The sequence below is a fragment of the Rattus norvegicus genome, chromosome 12, assembly GCF_036323735.1.
Source record: "Rattus norvegicus strain BN/NHsdMcwi chromosome 12, GRCr8, whole genome shotgun sequence".
NCBI lineage: Eukaryota > Metazoa > Chordata > Mammalia > Rodentia > Muridae > Rattus > Rattus norvegicus.
In genome coordinates, this window is record NC_086030.1 from 47,476,302 (window position 1) to 47,495,040 (window position 18,739).

Consider the following 18,739-nt stretch of genomic DNA (forward strand, 5'->3'; position numbering starts at 1 on the left):
CAAGGAAATCTACCCTGAGTGAAACCAACCAAGATTTTATTACTGCGCAAACTCAACCTCCAAAGGATAGCTGGCAAGGAAGGAATACCAACACGTGTTCTAAGGAGACCAATCAATGCAATCGACATCGAAGGATCGATACAGGTGTTTTGTTTTGTTCTGTTTTGAAGTCCTTTACATTGGGTCTTAATTCTTCCTTGTCAGACACACAGTGCCAGAAGCCCTGAATTCCATCCCCGCCCTTCATGAAGCAGGCAGTGGCACGCAGGGGACCTGGCCTCCGGAGGTGGAGTTGTGGGGATCAGAAGCTCAAGGGCATCCTCGGCTGTCACCATGGGCACATCACAGTGCTCCGAGGCAGTCCCTTCAAATGGCAGAGAGCCATCATCCCAAACAACCCAGCAACCTAGGAGTCACTGGTTTTTAAAAAGCAAAAGATCTCCCACACCGTGATCCGCAAGACAGATGATGTCCCTAAAGCCAGTAACTGCAATTGGATGGGGGAGATGGATTGGAAGCCACAGAATACTGATGGCTACAAGTGACCAGAGCGGTGAGGAGACGCCCTACAGCCCATCGCTATTCCCGTGTCATCACCTCGGCACAGGCTCTGCTAAGAACACAGGGCCCTAGGCAAATTGCGTTTGACATCCACTGTCCTTAAGCATGAATTTTAAAGTGGCACCAAGAAAGGCAAGCGTCGTGCCCCAGAGACATAACCTGGACGAGGCCCCTCACTCCAACAAGACAAGAGGAAGTTGGCACTATTTGGCAAGGAAGACTTAGGCAAGACACCCAAGGCTGTAGAGCTGTCTCCAGAGACCGAGGTAATGTTTGGCTCAGCGTTCGGCATGGTCAGTCTTATGGCTACCTCTAGAATTTTGTGCAGCAGCTCAGGTACACCTTCCAGGGCCATGGATGTGTTGTGGTAGTCTCGGTGCTGCAGGACTGTGTACACCATCTCGGGATCGCCTGTGCTCACAGCTTCGTGTAAGACTAGAAAACAAAAGAGCGGAACAGAATCATGGAGCATCCTCACGCTCTCTGACACATTCCCACAGGAAAAGCCACTAGGGTAGCTCAAAGACCGGTATGCACCTCAGACGGGCAAAGAACTGAGGCTAGGTTTATGGCGTATAGCCATGGCTTCTGCTGCTAACTCTCACTTCACTGAAGAAAAACGCAGTGCGCTCACTGGCCTGATCACGCCTCCTCTGCGCTCACACCGCCTCGACTACAGGCAGTCTGGGAGGCAGGACTCACACACATAAGAGTCCTTGCCTGGTCCATACAAAACTACTGCCTCTAATAGTAAGAGGGTGTCCAAACAGCAGACACCCAAGATTTCACCAGAAGGGGAACTTCCGGCACTAAGATCCTTGATTTCACCTCCTCCGCTGGCCTCAGTGGAGTTCCGACCGTACTCCCCGGGTAAGACCGGCTTGCTCGTAGGCATTGGGAAGGACCACCTCCAGGAGAGGAGTCACCCTCTACTGAGGGTTAGGGACGGGGGTACCAGCATCCTGGCTTCCTCTTGTCATGTCTGCCCCTTGCCTGAGAGGCAAAGCCGACTGAGGAAGATCACCACTGAGACTCATTGCCTTCAGCCAGTCACTGGAATGGACGCATAGGTGATGGGTATACTCACCTGTCCAGCCCTGGCCATTCTCTTTGGTCACGTCTGCTTTATGTCGCAGCAAGACTCGAGCAGATTCCAAATGCCCCAGAGAAACCGCGAGGTGCAGTAATGTCCGACCCCGTGGGTCCAAGGCCTCTGCATTCTGTGGAGCAAACACTGGCGTCACATACTGGATATAAAGAACACGGAGGGAGCACTTTCAACCCTTACGAGGCGTAAAGACAGAACGTCTGTTTGAGACAGGTTCCCACACAGCCGAGGCTGGCCTTGAGCTCCTCCTGCCTCCGACCCCCACATGCTGGTTTTCAGGGGTCGTCGCCGTCGCAGTGTCCAAGTTCCTTCTTTCTTTTAGTTAACTTTCTTTTTTTTTTTTTGGTTCTTTTTTTCGGAGCTGGGGACCGAACCCAGGGTCTTGCGCTTCCTAGGTAAGCGCTCTACCACTGAGCTAAATCCCCAGCCCCTTTAGTTAACTTTCTAAACAGTGCTCCTTTTTCTATAAAGTTACGCACCTAATAAACAGACAAGACTGCAGGCCTCATGGCCTCCAGTGCCAACCCGTAAGCCCCCAACAGCATTCAAAGATGAAGCCTAAAAAGGCCAGGAGCTTTCCTGGTGCAACTGCCCCGAGCCACAGATGCCGGGGACTTCTCAAGCTCAGCTCAGCACCCACACTCAGAAAGGTCGATGGCTCAGAGGATGACTTAGGCCAGGGTAAGGCAGCATTCTCCCGCTGGACTTGCTACAAGTGTGTGCTGATCTCCAAATGCCCAGGAGAAGCCCAGCGCATAGCAGCTGCAGGCCTCCCTGACCAGGAGTGAGACCTGTCAGACACGCCTGTGGACACGTGTGTTCAGAAATCGGAGTGGACTCACACACCGTTTCCCAGCGTACACTGGGCCTGCAGTCCCCTCTCCTAGCTTGCTCTCAGAGTCCTCCCTCTTCCCCTTGGCTCTCCAGGGCCGAGTGTCACAGTCTGGTGTGCCGACGTCCTGGCGCTGCCTGTTCTGCACAGCTCTGCAAGTTCTTCCAAGGACACAGTGAGCACGAACCTTCCTAAACGCCAAATGGTGCCTGGGAGAGAAAGGTCCTTTGCCTGGAGGTTTGAGCTGTTTGGGTATAAGCCATGGTCTCCAAACAATCACCTCACAGGCCCGAGGAAGGAAGCAGAGCCGGACTGAGGGTTAACGGCCACGATCTGACAGTTACGCAACCTCCCACTCTGCTAAAACTGTATTACAGCTATGCATGGCACAGATAAGAACTGTTATCGAGGAAAAGGCGGAGGCAGCGGTGTGTGCCTGCTGCCCATGAGGCTCCCGGGCCAGCCCCGGGCCCAGCACTCCCCCCACTGCTAAAATAGGGCACCCCTTCCCCTAGGTCCCAGGAATCCTTGTGAGAGCCTGAAGCTAAGTTCTGAAGCTCATAAATATACCATGCCTTTCCTACACGTACACTCATACAGTTAGATCAAGAACTGTCACCTAGCAGGGCAGCCCGTACCTTTAATCCCAGCACCCTGAAGGCAGGGGCATATGAATCTCTGTGAGTTTAAGGCCAGCCTGATCTACGTGGCAATTTCCGGGACAGCCAAGGCTACATAGTGACACTCTGTCTAGAGAGCAAATTAATTAAGCCTTTTCATGTTTGCACTGGAAGGACTAACGTTAGCTTCCCCTTTGGCACGCCCCAGCTGCCAATATCACCTTGTACTTTGGGGACGTGAGGTAAACTCAGATACTGTGGTGGTGTACCCCACACGCAGATCTGATACACACAGTGGTTGCTCAGTGACTGACAGAAAGCAGCGCACAGTGTGGGCTTGCTGGACAAGGGCGGCTCATGTCACCAGCAGGACAGATCTACCCTATTTGGAGCAACACACGACTGAGAACGAAAATGAGTTCTCTCCGGAATTTCCCACTTGGTAGGTGCAGGCTGTGGCTAATCATCGGTGACGCTGTAGCTTTGCTTCTATTGCTGTGATAAAATACCCTGATGAACAAGCAGCTTGGCAGAGGAGGAGGAAGTCTATTTGGCTCACAACTCCAGGGTACTACCCATTGCTTTGGGTAAATCATAAAAGGCGGGAGTTTGAGACTGCTGGTCACGTCACATCCGCAGTGAAGGCCAGAGAAAACCATGTATGTGTGAGCTCACCTGCCTGCTCTCAGCTTGATTTCTCTACTCTTAACACAGTTCAGAACCCACTTCGTAGGGAATGGAGCCACCCACAGTGGGCTGAGCCTTCCCATATCAACTAGACCAATTAAGACAATCCCTAGAATCCAGTTGAATCTAGGTTAGGTCAAGTTGACATAAAGGAAGGTCTTGAGTAGGGGAGACAACCCTACTATCCTGTCTCCATGTTACCTCCCGAGGTTCCTTAGACTTTAAGGGTATGGCTAGTCCACTGTACCAAAGAGATCGAGAACAGAAAAATATTCAAGTATTAAGTATTCGATTTCTTCTGCCATCCTGTTCTCAAACATGCGTTAAATGATTGGTTTCCTAAAAGTAGCAGGGTTTTGAACTTGTGAACTAGGAACACGGGTGAAGCTAACAGTAAAGGAGTAATCAGCAGGCACATTACCTTCCCTCCCTCCATTACATAAACTAAGTCCTTACGCTCAGTCTAAGTGAGAGGTGCAGGATCCGCACACTGCGAGCTGTACCGGATTGTCTCCACAGCGTTTATTGAATTTACCGTAGGAAGGCAGCCACTCGATCCGCACCCAGAAACAAAGAAGCACCCACCGAGGCTGCAGCCAACACTCAGCCTCCCGGGCAACCAATCCTTAGACCGATGCACAAGCAAAGCCCCAGCTCACTCTGTTGTCAGCTTTCTGCTCTGACAGAAAGACACACGGGCACCACATTTTGCACGGCTGCTGAGGGTTCCTCGGAGCTCACCCTGCCTCCCTTTCTCCTACATGACGGTGACAGTGTGACTGAAAACTGGGGGAATAAAGGTGAGAGAGGAGACAAGGAACTTTCAAACCAAGGAAGCAGAAGGCTCCGAACTGAACATGCTTACTGCGTGCGCCCACAGATGCCTCAGTACCCTGGCAAGAAAAGGGACCTGGGTCCGTAAAACAGCTCACAGCCACCCTAGCTCTCGGTCCAGGGTATCTGGTCTTTCTGAGCATGTGCACTCACATGGAACACACTCATACGGAAAGACACAAGATTACACACGAGTGAAAGCACCTCTACTTACAGATGTGTGCAGGATCACAGACACAGAACAGCCTAAGGAATCCACTCCCAAACTCATGAGTCCCCGCACTCGGGAGGCAGAGGCAGGCGAGGCCAGCCTGTACACAGTGAGTTCCAGGATGTCTGGGGATACACAGAGAAACTGTGTCTCAAAACAAAAGGAAAAAAGTGCAACTATTCTGAGAATTAGGAATAAGTGAACAAGATAACAGTGTTTCCATGCAGAAGCTTACCATTTAGTACCTTGCACACCAGGTTTCCACCGTCAACCTTATATAAAAATGACCTTCATTAAAAGGGAGAACTGATAGGTGCTATAGCGTAGACCAATCTCTAAAGCAGGACGCTAGACAGAATAGGCCCCGCTCTATGAATCGATTTATGTGGCCTTTCCAGACCTGACAGGTCTACCAAGGCAGAACACACGAGCTGCCCCAGACCAGAGGGCCTGGGAGAAGGGAGAAGCGGATGCTAAGAGTGTATGATTTCCTTTATTTATCATGTTTAAGAATAATTTAAATGCTTTTTTTTTCCTTTTAGAATTTCAAGTGTTAACAGGTTAAGAACAAAACCCAAGCTTTGCATTTTGCCAGAAATAGCTAAGTTGAGACCAACAGACCAAGCCACTGTTTGGTGGCAGAGGTGACGTGTGGCATTTGGCAGGTGGGAGTCTTCAGATGATGGGGATGAGGAGAGGGGGGTAATGGGATGAGGCTCTTGTTAGGGTGATGGAAACGCCTGGAACTGACAGTGGACATACTGACACCTTGGCTAGGCCACTTTAAATGGAGAGAGTGTCTTAGCTACTTTCTGTTGCTGTGAAAAAAACAGAACTGCAGCTGCAACGAGCGGGTTTACTTGGCTCACGGTGCCCGCGGGTTACGGTCCACTCTAGCCGGCAGGAAGCTGTAAGCTCACGCCCCACTGAGGAACACTGAGCAGGAGTGGGACAACCTCAAAGCCCGCCCCCAATGACGTACTTCCTCCATCAAGGATGCACCACCTACCCCCCTACTCCAAACACCACGAGCTTGGAACCATCTGCTCAAACTCCACTCATTCAAACCACTGCGGGGAGACTTACAGTGCGTGAAGTTTGTGTCGGTGAAGATGTTGGGGAAACTGTGTGTGTTTATCTGCAGCACATAAGACCAACACACCATCTATAAACTGTTTTTATGGCTTGGCATGTTCCTTCAATTCTCTGGAGCTTGGGTTTGCTCCCCTGTAAAAAGTGAGCTCTGTAGCCACCTCCCCCAACCCCCAGCTCTCCTGGTGGCACTTGCTGCCTCGGTGAGCATCCGCCCACGCCGTGCAGGTTCAGAGTTGTCACTCTTCCTGAGAGGTTTGCACAGCTCCATGAATTGCACTCGGGCTTAGCGCTGCCAGCTAATACAGCGCAGAAAGCATGGGCTCTCAGAGTTCAACAAACCCTGAGCCTTCCTATCTGACTCTTGATTCCTCAACCACGAGCCGGATCACATTAAAAGTCCCTCTTCCCCTTTGAGTCTCCAATGAAGTCAAGGAATGAGATCGTGCTGGCTGATTCCACCCTTCTTGCACAAAGGCCTTCTTTACCAACCACCCTGCCATCTTCTGGAGGCAGCGAATGGCTGCCCTTTGAGGGCAGGCTACAGACAACCTAGGTGTGGGTTCCAGCTTCCTCACTAGCTCCCATGAGTTCTCAAGGCCCTAACACACGGTAATCACTATCTCTGAGGCCCCCAGTAGAAGGGGGGAGACACCCACTGTCTTCTCTCTTCCTCTCTCAGGCCGACCTGGGCCTCTGGGACTGGGGCTTCTACCTGAGGTCAGATAGAAAAAGGTATCCTAGGTGGTGCTTTGTGAGCTTGAGTTCCTGATGACCAAGGAGGGGCACCAGAAAGCCTCCAGGGGCTTCATCCTGATGGCTCACTACAGGCAAAGGGCACCGACTAGAAGGTGTGCCCAGAGACCTCACCAGAGACCGCCACGAGCTTCCAACAACATTAGGGGATCCTGCATTGTGGAATGATCTCTCCCCTTCCTGGCTGCTGTGCTTGCACTGAAAGTGCACTGTCTGTCACCCTCTACTGGTCCCAGTGCTCTCTGCCTGCCATCCCCACAGATCCCAGTGCTCCCTGCCTGCCATCCTCACTGATCCCAGTGCTTCCTGCCTGCCACCCCCACTGATCTCAGTGCTCCCTGCCTGCCACCCTCCACCGATCCCAGTGCTTCCTGCCTGCCACCCTCCACCAATCCCAGTGCTCCCTGCCTGCCACCCTCCACCAATCCCAGTGCTCCCTGCCTGCCACCCTCCACCAGTCCCAGCACTCCTCATGCTCAGTCAGGCCGCTACCGCCCCGTTGCCTTCATTTCTGTAAGAGCTCATTCACTCCCAGCATCCGTGCGAGGCCAAGTGGAGTTGGCCAGATGACAACTGGAACACAGACACCTTCAACTTCAAAGCCCCACTGAACATCAGAGTCGTGGGTTAAGAGGCACTCCAGTAAGTGACTGAAACACTCCCACAGTCGGCCAAGTTACACCAATGCCGGCTCCTGGCCACACTGGAAGCTGACAAGGTTTTAGTGTCGTGGTCTGGATAAACTCAGCTCTTCCTGTGCTGCATGTATCAGGCACTGGAGACAAAACAGAATGCTAGCTAGTGTGCCGGCTCCAAGTCCCACTCATGAGATGGGACAGCTGAGGGGGCCGCGGCGTGGGCTCACACAGCAAGGCCGACGGCGGCTTTACTGTTGAGATGATGGGGACTCTTTTGTTTTTAATTTTGTAGCCAACTCCCAACTCCTGTAGAAAAACTGGGACAGGAATAAAACAGCTAAATCCCTGGGTTCAGGGTCGCTCGCGCTGCTCGTGCTGCTTGGTGGCATTTGCTATGGGTCAGAAGCTCCATCTACTGCGGTCCTTAGCTCCCCTGAGTAGAGGCAAGATCCCTGAAGGATGGGCAGGGGCTAAGAAGACAGGTCTGAGGCCAGCCTGGGCCAGTTGGCTGAAGATTTTAATTCCTAGCCAGGTACAGGGATGCACTCCTGCAGAGGGCAGCAGGGGCTGCACCTTGAAACATCTAAAACCAACCAAACAAAAAAAAACCCAAACAAACAAAACAAAATGTACGCACATGTGCGCGTGTGCGCGCACACACACACACACACACACACACACACACACACACACACACAGCAGGGGCTGGGAAGGCCTTAGTGTGTAAAGAAAGTGCTTATGGGCTGGAAAGATGGCTCAGAGGTTAAGAGCACTGACTACTCTTTCAGAGGTCCTGAGTTCAAATCCCAGTAACCACACGGTGGCTCACAACCATCTGTGATGGGATCCGATGCCCTCTTCTGGTGTGTCTGAAGACAGCGACTGTGTACTCACCCGCTAGTGTCCACGTAAAAGCCAGGCATGACACACACCTGCCACCCCAGCACTAGGGACACAGAGACAGGAGCATTACGGGGGTGCAATGGCCAGCCCCTCTGGTGGGAAGCATGAGCTCACGGCTCAGTGATAAACCTGGTCTCAAAACATAAGGTAGAGAAATGACTGAGGAAGACACCCCAACATCAACCGCTGCCCTCCCCTGAACCCTCACAGGCAAGCACGCATGCACACACACACCACACCAAGAAAAAATAAAATGCAAAATTTTGCTTTTTATCTCTCTTCTATTTGTCGTTCTCTCCAGAGAGGGGAGGGGAGGGGACATGAGAGAGGGAAAGAAAGAGACAAGATTCAGACAGAGCAGAACTCTCCTCTCCAGCTTCAAACTACGGCTCAGGAGCCAGTTGAGCACAACAGCCAGCTGCTCCTCAGGTCTCCAGATTGGGAGGGAATCACAATGACCTACCTCAAAGGGATGGCAGAACTAAATCAAAGATTTCAGAGACCCATGAGAGGGGACACACACCAACCCATGCGTGCACGCACACGCACGCGCGCACACATACAATTTAAATCTAAAACGCAAACAAAAACCACACCTAAGATGTCTTGAGAAGAAATATTTGGCAGACGCTGGCACACTGTCTTTAAGTCCTGCACTCAGAAGACTGACAGCGGTGGGAAGACAGCCTTGAGTTCACACCTGGCCTAGACTGCACAGCCAAGTCCCAGGCCACCCACATTCACGGTGATCATTCAACAAGGGTAAGTCGCAAGCTCAAACACACAACTTAGTACTAGTGCCAGCCGTTACACCCAGCTGCCTCCTGGTCAAAGAGGAAGGTGTTTTCTTCCTAGCCAATAGGGAATCTGGGTGAACACAGGCTTCCTGCTGTGCTTCTTAAAGACATTCCAGCAATACCGATTATCTTGACCCCAGACCATAACTTAGAGGGACTCATACAAATGAAATCCAAGATGTCCCTTATTCAACATAGTGAAGAGCTTCCTAACAGTGACAGCAGAGGAGCCCTACACAGCTGCTCTGCCCCCTGCTGAAGTCCAATTGCATGGTTATGACCGTCAAGATGTCCGTGTTAAGGTCTCCTCCCTAGACACAAGTGCTACACCGTCAAGGGACCCATTGTGTTAAATTAGGACAGCCTCAAAACCGAGAGGACCAAAGAACCGGCAAGTACATGAGCATTCTCTCTCAGCCTTGAAGTCAAGGACAGCAATGACCTTAAGTTTTCTCCCATCGAATCTACAGCAAGACTTTTTAATTCCCAAACCCTGCCAAGCCTATGACCCCCAGGACAGGGGAGGCTGAGGAGGGAGACTACTGAGAGGGTTTGAGGCCAGCCGGGGCTACACAGATGACTTGCAGGCCACCTAGATTTACACGGCAACGCCGTCTCAAAACAAAAATAAAAGATTTTAGTTCCCAAACTTTAATTACAAATGCTCTTAAGGTCTGACATGGTCAAAACAGATCTTCCATGCCTTTATCACTTTTTTTTTCTTTTCAGGAAACGGTGACTCGGCCACTGCTGAGATCGTGACCAAGACCTGTCTCTTACTTTTGCAGACAGCTCTCCCTCCTCAGTGAGGAGAAAGCTGCTTTCAGAACTCCGGCCTGAAGTCCGAGGTGTGATAACGAATCTTTCTATCACATGGGATTTAATCTCGTGACATGACTCTCTGTACTTTCAACAGTGTGTGAGCTTCGAACCACTGTCCTCAGCAGAACGACCCGGAGCCCGGAACCCTTCCATGTTCTAACCCTGAGCTGTAGGTGCTTCAAGTCCTTTTCTGCATTTTTTATATTTTTATTTTGAGACAGAGTCACACTTGCCCAGACTGGCCTTGAACTTGTCATTCTCCTGCCCCGGCCTCCAGGACGGGGGCCACCACATCTAGTCAAAACTGGTTACTTCTTGAAGTGTCCGGAATGGGGCTTGTGGATGGGTGTAAGAGCTTAGATTCTAGAGAAGGCCTCTGAGCTGTGTGAGAGTTAGATCAGCAGGTATACTGGGATAGCAGGCAGTGAATCATCCTCTCTGGGGGCATGTGTCATATCTCTTTAAATCCTAAGTAGTTACCCTGTCATCTAATTAAGAACAATGACTCTTACAGAACCTTGCCCTGTCTGGACCCCACCCCCATCCCCCACATACCTGAGGATGAAACCCAGGGCCTCCCACACAACAGAAAAGTGTTCGGGCCCCACAGGCTGTCTCACCCTTTCTTATTTATTTTCAGACAGGCCCTCACCAAGTTGCCCAGGCTAGCCTCCAACTCCAGATCTTCCCGCTTCAACTTCCTGGGCGATTTGGGTTGCTGATGTACGCCGACATGCCCGCCATGGAATCCTTATTTTTAAAATGTGACTTTTGACTTCCCATGGTGCCCATCCAACTAAAAATACATATGGCAAGCTATAAACCAAGGCCGAGTAGAACTGTTCCAACAGCAGCAAGGCAATGTTTACCAATCAAAAGAACCAAGGGTTCGCAACAGTTACTAGTCAGCGGTAAGTCATTCAAAAGCAAGCCTCTGACACACAGGCTAACATGAATGAAGCCTACAGTAACAATTGTGGTGGATTTCGGGAGTAATTACAAATCCTTATCTCATTTGCTACAGGTTAGAGAGCAACCCAGACACCCCATACCTAATGAAATGACTGCAGCGCCCTTAATGCCAGGAGTCTCCATCCAGGTGGCTCAGCCTTCAGCAGGCCACTCCTCACCCAGGTTTGGGGCCAGCCTGGGCTACACAGTGAACTCCAGGCTAAGCAGGGGTTACACAGTGAGACCCTGTCTGCAGCAAAAACAGAGAAAAACCAAGAAACCCAAACAAACGAAATAATATAACACCAAGATTCTCAACCAAGGCTCTACTAACATTTGGAGTCCGGTAACACTCTGTTGCGGGTGGGTGGCTGCCTTTTACACTGTAGGGCACAGCGGGGTCCCTGGCCTCCACCCAACTCCATGCCAACAGTACCCACCTCTCATGTCACAACAGCCCCAAACTTCTCCTTGCACTGCCAAATATTCAGAACCGCTGATTTAGAAAGATGGCAATATTAAAAACAACAACAACAACAAAAATCCAAAGTACTTCAGAACAGGGGGGTCCTAAGGACTGAGCAGCAGAGACTCTCACACTTAAACCAACTACCCTGGGGAGCTCGTTAAAAGCACTGATTCCTAGGCCCCGTCCCAGCCCCATCAATTTAGACAGGGACTGGGCTTTCCGTCATCACTGCCTACACCCTTATCCTATGGGTAAGGAAAAGTGGGCCCCGGAACATAACTGCTTTGCCCAAGGTCACAGGAGTTAGAACCGGTCCACGGAACCCAACCAAGCTCTTCCCCAGCACCAGGGCGGGTGGAGTAAGGGGTGTGTGTGTGTGTGTGTGTGTGTGTGTGTGTGTCGCTCTTCCGTCTTCGAGTAAGGGGTGTGTGTGTGTGTGTGTGTGTGTGTGTGTGTGTGTGTGTGTGTGTGTGTCGCTCTTCCGTCTTCGAGGCCATAAAGCTTAAAGGTGAATTCCCGGGCCAGCCGGCCTGAGATAAAAGATCCCGACGTGGTTCTCATTAGCTCGGTGGCCTTGCGCCTTGCGCAAGGCAAGTAGGCTCTGGGGTCTCAATTTCCTTCCCGGTCAAGCGGAATACTAAGCACTCATTCCTAGTGATATCAGAAAGGGGAGAGTGGACCAAAAGCCCAAGGCACCGGGCCCGGTCTACGGTGAGCGCTTGATAGATCCCGGGACTCGGGAGTCGAACCGACTCTGACTCCGCGCCGCGCACCTCACCTGGTCCCGCAGCTCCTTCTCCAGCTGCCGGTAGTCGTTGTTCCAGACCAGAAGGTGCAGCGGGAAGCGGCTGCTGGTGTCGCGGGCCGAGGACATGGCGAGGAGGTCGCCACCCAGGCCTGACCGCCCGCCTGCCACCAACCTGGACCCACCCGACGGGGTCTCGGGGGCCCGCCCGACCGGACGGAGAGCGAGGGGAGGAGAGCGGCGAGCGGCCAAGTGCCGGGCGCAGCGGACGACAAGGGCCTCCGAGTCCGGAGCGGGCGGCGCGGGAGGCCCGGGGTCGCGGGCCGGGCTGGGGACCGGCTCGGGGACCCGCTCGGCCGCGCCCACCCCGCGCCCCGCGCGCTCGCGCCCGCGCTGACAGCTAGCGAACCGACTGCTGCCGGCCGAACCGCCCCGAACAGGGAAGTACGCGAGGCGTTCCATCACGCTCCGCGGAGGGGGACCTGACTTCCTGAACGGACCGAGTCCCGCTCCATGTCGCCCCACCAAGCCCCCACGCCTGGACACACGACCACCACCGTTCTGTGGAACTGCGGGACCCTTGGGAAGCCCGAGATCTCCACGCACAAAACCCACTGTGCGCGCCCTCCGACTCTCGTCCCCTGCCCGGCCTTCTCCAGTGGTGCGCTCCACAATCGGGCCTCTTCCATCGGCTCTGCCGCCCGGGGGTGCACGCGCAGGCCTGGACCAAACCATCGGACTGGAGCCTCCCTCAGCCGCCGCCTTCCGCGATTGGTCGGAAACCATTTTGGAAGTGGGCAGCGTGAAATCGTGTTCACAGGAGATCTGGACCCCGGATAAGTGACACCAGATACCCTCACTATCGGGGTAGTTGTGTCTCTGGGCTTTTAAACTTTGCAGTGTTTGAACTGGGGGGTTCTGTGCGCGGAGGTCATCCGATGCTTTGTAAGTTAGGGTGGACGCTCGCCTGTTCCATGCTGTCAGTACTCACACTATCCCCCAAACTGTCTCCAGACACGGGCAGTTTTTTCCCCTGGAGGAAGAAAACCGCCCTGTTGAAAACCGCTGTTCTGTCTGAATTTCCAACTCGGCTATAATTCAAAGTGCTTGCCGTGAAGGTTTATCCCGCATCAGCCTCACTAAGCTAACCACTCAGATTTAGGATTGTGGCCCAGAGGAGTATCCAGGTTGGTCCACAGTATGCACAAGTAAAATTCATCCTTTGGGTTGCGACTTCAGACACTGTGTCTTCTCGTCACAACGAAGAAACAAGTGCTGTCTCTGCCCAGGTGTTTACAGCTGCCACGAAGTCCTCCAGTGCAACCTGCAAAGCACCCCCTCTTCCTTATTGGCTCTATATACACAACCCATCTCTTCAGATGAGTGCGAAGGCTGTCCAAGAAAACTGACCACGTCCATTCTGCTCGGGTCTGGAGTCCTTGAAGAGTGAATGGAGCTAATACAGGATACAGTGACATAAAGACGGCACCTAGGGGCTGGAGAGATGGCTCAGAGGTTAAGAGCATTAACTGCTCTTCCAGAGGTCCGGAGTTCAATTCCCAGCAACTACATCGTGGCTCATGACCATTGGGATTCTATACCCTTTTTTCGTGTGAGCTGCAGCGTACTCACATACAATAAATAAATAAATAAATAAATAAATAAATAAATAAATAATAAATAAATAAATATTTTCTTAAAAAACGATGGTACCTAAAAGCTCTAATGGCAACTATCCATCACGTTGGATAAACACATTAGACTTCTGAGGCCTCTTCTGGACATAAACTTCACCGTTGTCTCTGGGAGATTATATGTATAGAGTTTTTGTCACAAGGCCTTGCTTCTTCCTCTGGTCCTAATCAGTCCTGGGACAAGAAATCACTTCCCAGATGGAAGATCCCAATTGCGAGAGTATCTAGAGACAGTCACAGGAGGCTTGGGCAGACCTCTGCCCTCATTCAAGATGGCGATAAGGAAGCGTGCCCTTTCCGGTCACATGACCCGCTGGGGCTCCGCAGGACGTCTCCCCGCGCGTGCGCAGTGCGCCGGGGCTGCGAGGCGCTGAGGGGAGAGGCGCCGCCAGCGCCGCCCGGGGACCCGTTAGAGCGGAAGCGCAGCCGCCGCCTCTGCCGTCGCGGGGTTCCCGGCAGGTGAGGTGGGAGCCATGTCGAAGCGTCTCCGGAGCAACGACGTGTGCGCCGACTGCAGCGGGCCTGGTGAGTGACGCCGGGCCCGCTCGCCGCGCTCTCCGGGCCGGGACCCCTGGCGGGGCGGTCCCCGCGGGCGGGAGCTTGACTGCGGCCCACTCACGCCGACCCCCGGGCGGCCGGGGCGCGAGACCGTCCCGGGCCTGTCAGCCTCAGGGTCCGAGGCTCCCTCCCTCCCGCGGCCCGGCAGAACGCAGAAGCAGAGGGCCTGGGACCGGACGGGACGGGAGGGGACGGAACGGGTTAGGCAGCCCCGGAAGGCCAGTGACAGGACAGGAGTCAGAGGCGGGCGGCCCGCGGCTGCAGGTGTTTCCCCTTCCCGGTCTCCCGCCCGCTGCGCCGTCCCACGGGCCCCAGGTGGAGGACCGCCCTACTCCGGGCGGCCGCTCCTGGGAGACAGACAGCCCCAGGTCGGGAGAACAAGTTTGAGGGTCTGAGTTCCCACCATATTTTGCCTCTGTGTGACCTTGGACTAATGGCTTTTCTTGTTCAAACCTTGATTTCCTCGGTTTTGGTCCCCCCGACCCCCCATGGAAACCCTCGCCAGTGCAGTGTGCACCGTGGTCAATGGATGTTCCCTGGGGATCATCTCTTTTGTAGGATGTCAACTCAGTTCAAAACCCCTTGTCGTTCGTTCCTTTAGTGACGTTTTGGCTTCAGAGTCGCACCAAACTAACACACTTGTCGCTGGCGGTATAAACTCCGCGACTTCGAAGTGCCAAAGCTGTTCTTACTGCAGATAGGACTTGGATTTGAACATTGGATCTGGCTTTGCAGTTGGGACCCAACTGACAGGTCGTGCTCTATTCAGGTCTTTAGGTGCTCATTTCGGTCCTTTGGACTTTTCGGGTTTGAAGTCAAATATCAGATGACTTTCTTGGTGCAGCGAGCAGTGTTCAGTAAACAGTCTTAATTGAGCCATTGAACATCCGCAGCTTGCAACTGGTTTTTCCTCTCCATCTTGTCATTTGGAAGCAGAGATTGGTTTTAAGTTGTTCCGGGGTAGCCTGTACTGGTTATCTCATGGCCTGGGTCCTACAGCTTTACAAGTGAAAGATAAAGGGAGACAGGAACAGTTTTAAAAGAGGGGCTTTATTTGAAAGCCAGGTTTATACTATCATTTCTAACATAGCTAACCGATGCTGTCTGTTCCGCTTCCTTCTTTTCTTGCCTGTGTTGATTCAAGTGTGTCTAACTTAAAACTTCCTCTTGGGAAGCGTGCTTCTTATTCCTCCAGGGGGATGGTACATGGCAGAGGCGGATGGCCTCCCCTTGGCATGCCGAACACTGTCTTGTCCATTCGTGGTATTTCAGGACCTTTTCTGTTGTTTTCATATTAGAAGTCTTGAAAAAAATCTAAAAAGGCTTGAGTCACTTCCTTCCTGTTTTGAGTAGAATGAAGCTACCTTGAAGGGTTAGGGACCAACTAGGAATGTGTGCTGCCTTTTGTGCACCGCTCAGGCCAAGGGTTACCTGTAGGACTAGGGCTCATTTGAAATCCTCATGCTAAGGCCTTCTCAGAAGTTGCTCAAATACTTAACTCTCCTGGACAACATTTGCATGAGATGAGTAGGGGCACAGATACTTTTGAAATCCATTTGTGGTGTTCATGGAGCCTGATTAAAAAGTCCTGCCTTGGGGTTGGGGATTTAGCTCAGGGGTAGAGTGCTTGCCTAGCAAGCGCAAGGCCCTGGGTTCGGTCCCCAGCTCTGGGAAAAAAAAAAAAGTCCTGCCTTCCAGATAGACTGGAAGGGCTTCACCCAACCTTACTAATTAAAAAGCTTAAATTTCATTTTGTGTGCGGTCAGTGTTCTTTCCATGGGTTTCTGATCCATGCGCTCAAGTGACTGATGGAGACCACTGCGTGATTCGTGGTAAGACGTTGCTGTCCTTTTCTGCCTGGTTTGCCCCGAGAGAACTGTGGACCTCTGATAATGAAAATCAAAGCCACACTTCCAGTCTTAATGTTAATGCCTTGCTGCAGAAGGCAGCGCTGGTGCATGCCTGCGTGAAGAGCCTCGAGTCTCCCACCCTTGCTTGCTCCTTAGAATGCCTGGTAGCACCAACGGTGAAATCTTTCCTGTTTTTGTTCTAGAAGCCACACTCCACTGTGATTATGTCTGTTTGCCTTTGTGTGCCAGGGATCAAAGCCAGGTCCTCACAATTGCAAGGAGAGCCACACCCTCTGGGCCCTGATTTCTTGTTTGTTTTTAATGAGTCTCGTTCATTTAAAATGCACCTTTCCTGCCCCACAGTGGCAGACACTATATTTATTTATTTTTTTCTTTTTTTGGGGGACCGAACCCAGGGCCTTGTGCTTGCTAGGCAAGCGCTCTACCACTGAGCTAAATCCCCAGCCCCTTATTTTTATTCTTTACATCGTCCCTCCTGTGAGATGTGTCACTATTCCACTTCGGTCCACAGTGAAGACACTCAAAGAAGCAGCTTGCCTCGTCAGATTATTGCACAAGATGTGACGGCAGGGTTGGGATTCAAACCATGGACTGTTTGTCTCCATAACCAACCCTCTTAACCACTGCACGCTCTGGCTCCCAGGGTTTTCTCTGATTGAAGTCCCACAACTTTTCATCACATGGTTTGCAAGGGTTGGAATGAACTTACAAATGGTAAAGATGTCTACATGCATCTCAGAGATTCTTACAGACACTGAAGAATTTAAAATGTAACCCTTATGCCAGGCAGCTAGAGTAGCACCTAGTGTCACCCCACTGTGAGTCTGATGAGATGGGGTTACTCACCCATGTGCATCCTACCCACCCAGTGTGAATTATTCCTTGTATGACAGGTTGTCGGAAGTTTTGTGGGATTTTTAAAGGGAAAAGGTACTGTACTCAACCAGAAGTACCATTCATTTTTGTTTTATGTCTGTTGGTTTGAAGCATCTTTCTTCAGATCAGCTGCACGACTGGATCCAGCAGGTGATCTAAAGCAGACCTGTCAGAGAGCATCATCTGAGCAGAGCGGACAACCCTTGCTTGCCTTCAGGCGCGGCAGCCGGGTGCTTCTGCTGTTCTCTTCTGGCTTCTGTTAGCACATGGGTCTGGACTTCCTGTTTCGGGCAGCAATAAATTCACAATTTACCTTAGCTACTGTTACACAGATAATCCACTGTCAGGTCACACAGCTCTGTTAGTCACAAAAAGGGGCTCAACTCGGTCACCCAGCTGGTGATCAGTGGTAGAGTGCTTGCCCTGTAAGGACAAGGCCCCAGGCTCAGTCTCCAACACCGCAGGAAAACAGTGGAGTGATCTACCTCTGCTGCCTCAATCTGCCACTTTAACTAGCGTTCCCTGAGAGCACGTGTCTGTGGTGTACACCCACATCCAGGCTGCAGACTGTGGCCTGCACAGGAAGGTGACTGCTGTGTGAGGCTGCCAGTCTACTTAGCAGAGTAATCACAAGGCGGGTAGGATCACCAGCTTCCTATCTAAGGAGCATATCAAACAACAAGACATGTTCTGTTTTTCTTAAAAAGCAAACGTCAGTCATCTTTTGCTATGCCTGTGCACAGCCACCAACTGGTGTCCTTACCACTGAGGTGTTGTTCTTTTTCCAGATCCTTCCTGGGCATCAGTGAACAGGGGGACTCTCATATGTGATGAGTGCTGCAGTGTTCATCGGAGCCTAGGGCGCCACATCTCCCAAGTCAGGCATCTTAAACACACACCATGGCCTCCAACCCTGCTTCAGGTAAGTGACAGGAAGAATTCTCAGAATTGGGAAATTACGCTTTAGGGATTGTTGTGTAGCAACTAAAGAACTGCCTAATACACATCCTACGTCTTAGGAAGCTTCCTTTGATTATAGTTGAATAAAGGGCTGTCCCATCGTCTCCGAGGACAGTATAAGGCGCTGTCCTCATCTCTTCTCTCCTTGCTCACCTAACGTAATCCCAGTTACACATACAGAGATCTAGGGATAGACTGTGTCAGTATGAAGTTTACATTTCCTAGTGCGTCTTCACTGCTGGCTTTCTAGATTATCACCAGAAATTGCTGTGTGTTGTTTGAGACAGTCTCACTATGTAGCCCTAGCTGGCCTTGAACTCAAAGATACCCACCTGCCTCTGCTGCTTAAGTACTAGGACTAAAGGTGTATACTATGCCCAACTTCAGAAATCATTTTTATTTTTTAATTTTTTTAGATTTATTTCTTTATATGTATAAGTGTTTGGTTATGTGCCCACAGAGGCCAAAAGAGGGCATGAGGTTTTACATGGAGTTACAGACATTCATGTCCCACCACACTGGTGCTGGGATTCAGACCCAGGCCCTCTGCCAGAGCCACCAGGACTTGGTTTAACACTGAACCTCCTCGGCAGGCCTCAGAGATTATTTTTAAAAAGTCTTTCGGGGTTGGGGATTTAGCTCAGTGGTAGAGCGCTTGCCTAGCAAGCACAAGGCCCTGGGTTCGGTCCCCAACTCTGAAAAAAAAAAAAGTCTTTCTTTCCTATAAACTCAAATAAATGATCCAGAAACTTTT

At 51.7% G+C, this 18,739-nt stretch overlaps 2 protein-coding genes across 18 annotated transcripts in view; one reads left to right on the top strand and one right to left on the bottom strand.

Annotated features, from left to right (window-relative positions):
* Ankrd13a (ankyrin repeat domain 13a) overlaps positions 1 to 12,658 on the bottom strand; it is a 30,132-nt gene extending 17,474 nt beyond the window's left edge. Inside the window, exons 1-3 of one of the 5 annotated variants that reach the window (XM_006249461.3) lie at positions 12,060 to 12,658; positions 1,649 to 1,781; positions 872 to 996 (exon numbers count right to left, since the gene is read on the bottom strand). In XM_006249461.3, the coding sequence (XP_006249523.3) occupies positions 872 to 996; positions 1,649 to 1,781; positions 12,060 to 12,488 (687 nt within the window). In that variant the 5' untranslated portion in view covers positions 12,489 to 12,658. Of the gene's footprint in view, positions 1 to 871; positions 997 to 1,648; positions 1,782 to 2,515; positions 2,535 to 2,688; positions 2,714 to 4,856; positions 4,929 to 12,059 lie in introns of those variants that run through there. The other 4 variants (NM_001012148.1, XM_006249462.3, XM_039089611.2 and 1 more) reach the window with 4 other exon arrangements.
* Positions 12,659 to 14,048: 1,390 nt separating this feature from the next.
* Positions 14,049 to 18,739, top strand: part of Git2 (GIT ArfGAP 2) — a 40,883-nt gene continuing 36,192 nt past the window's right edge. For 6 of the 13 annotated variants that reach the window (XM_006249445.5, XM_063271357.1, XM_006249450.5 and 3 more), the window contains exons 1-2: positions 14,059 to 14,245; positions 17,814 to 17,947. In XM_006249445.5, the coding sequence (XP_006249507.1) occupies positions 14,194 to 14,245; positions 17,814 to 17,947 (186 nt within the window). In that variant the 5' untranslated portion in view covers positions 14,059 to 14,193. Of the gene's footprint in view, positions 14,246 to 17,813; positions 17,948 to 18,739 lie in introns of all 13 variants that reach the window. The other 7 variants (XM_006249447.5, XM_063271361.1, XM_063271354.1 and 4 more) reach the window with 5 other exon arrangements.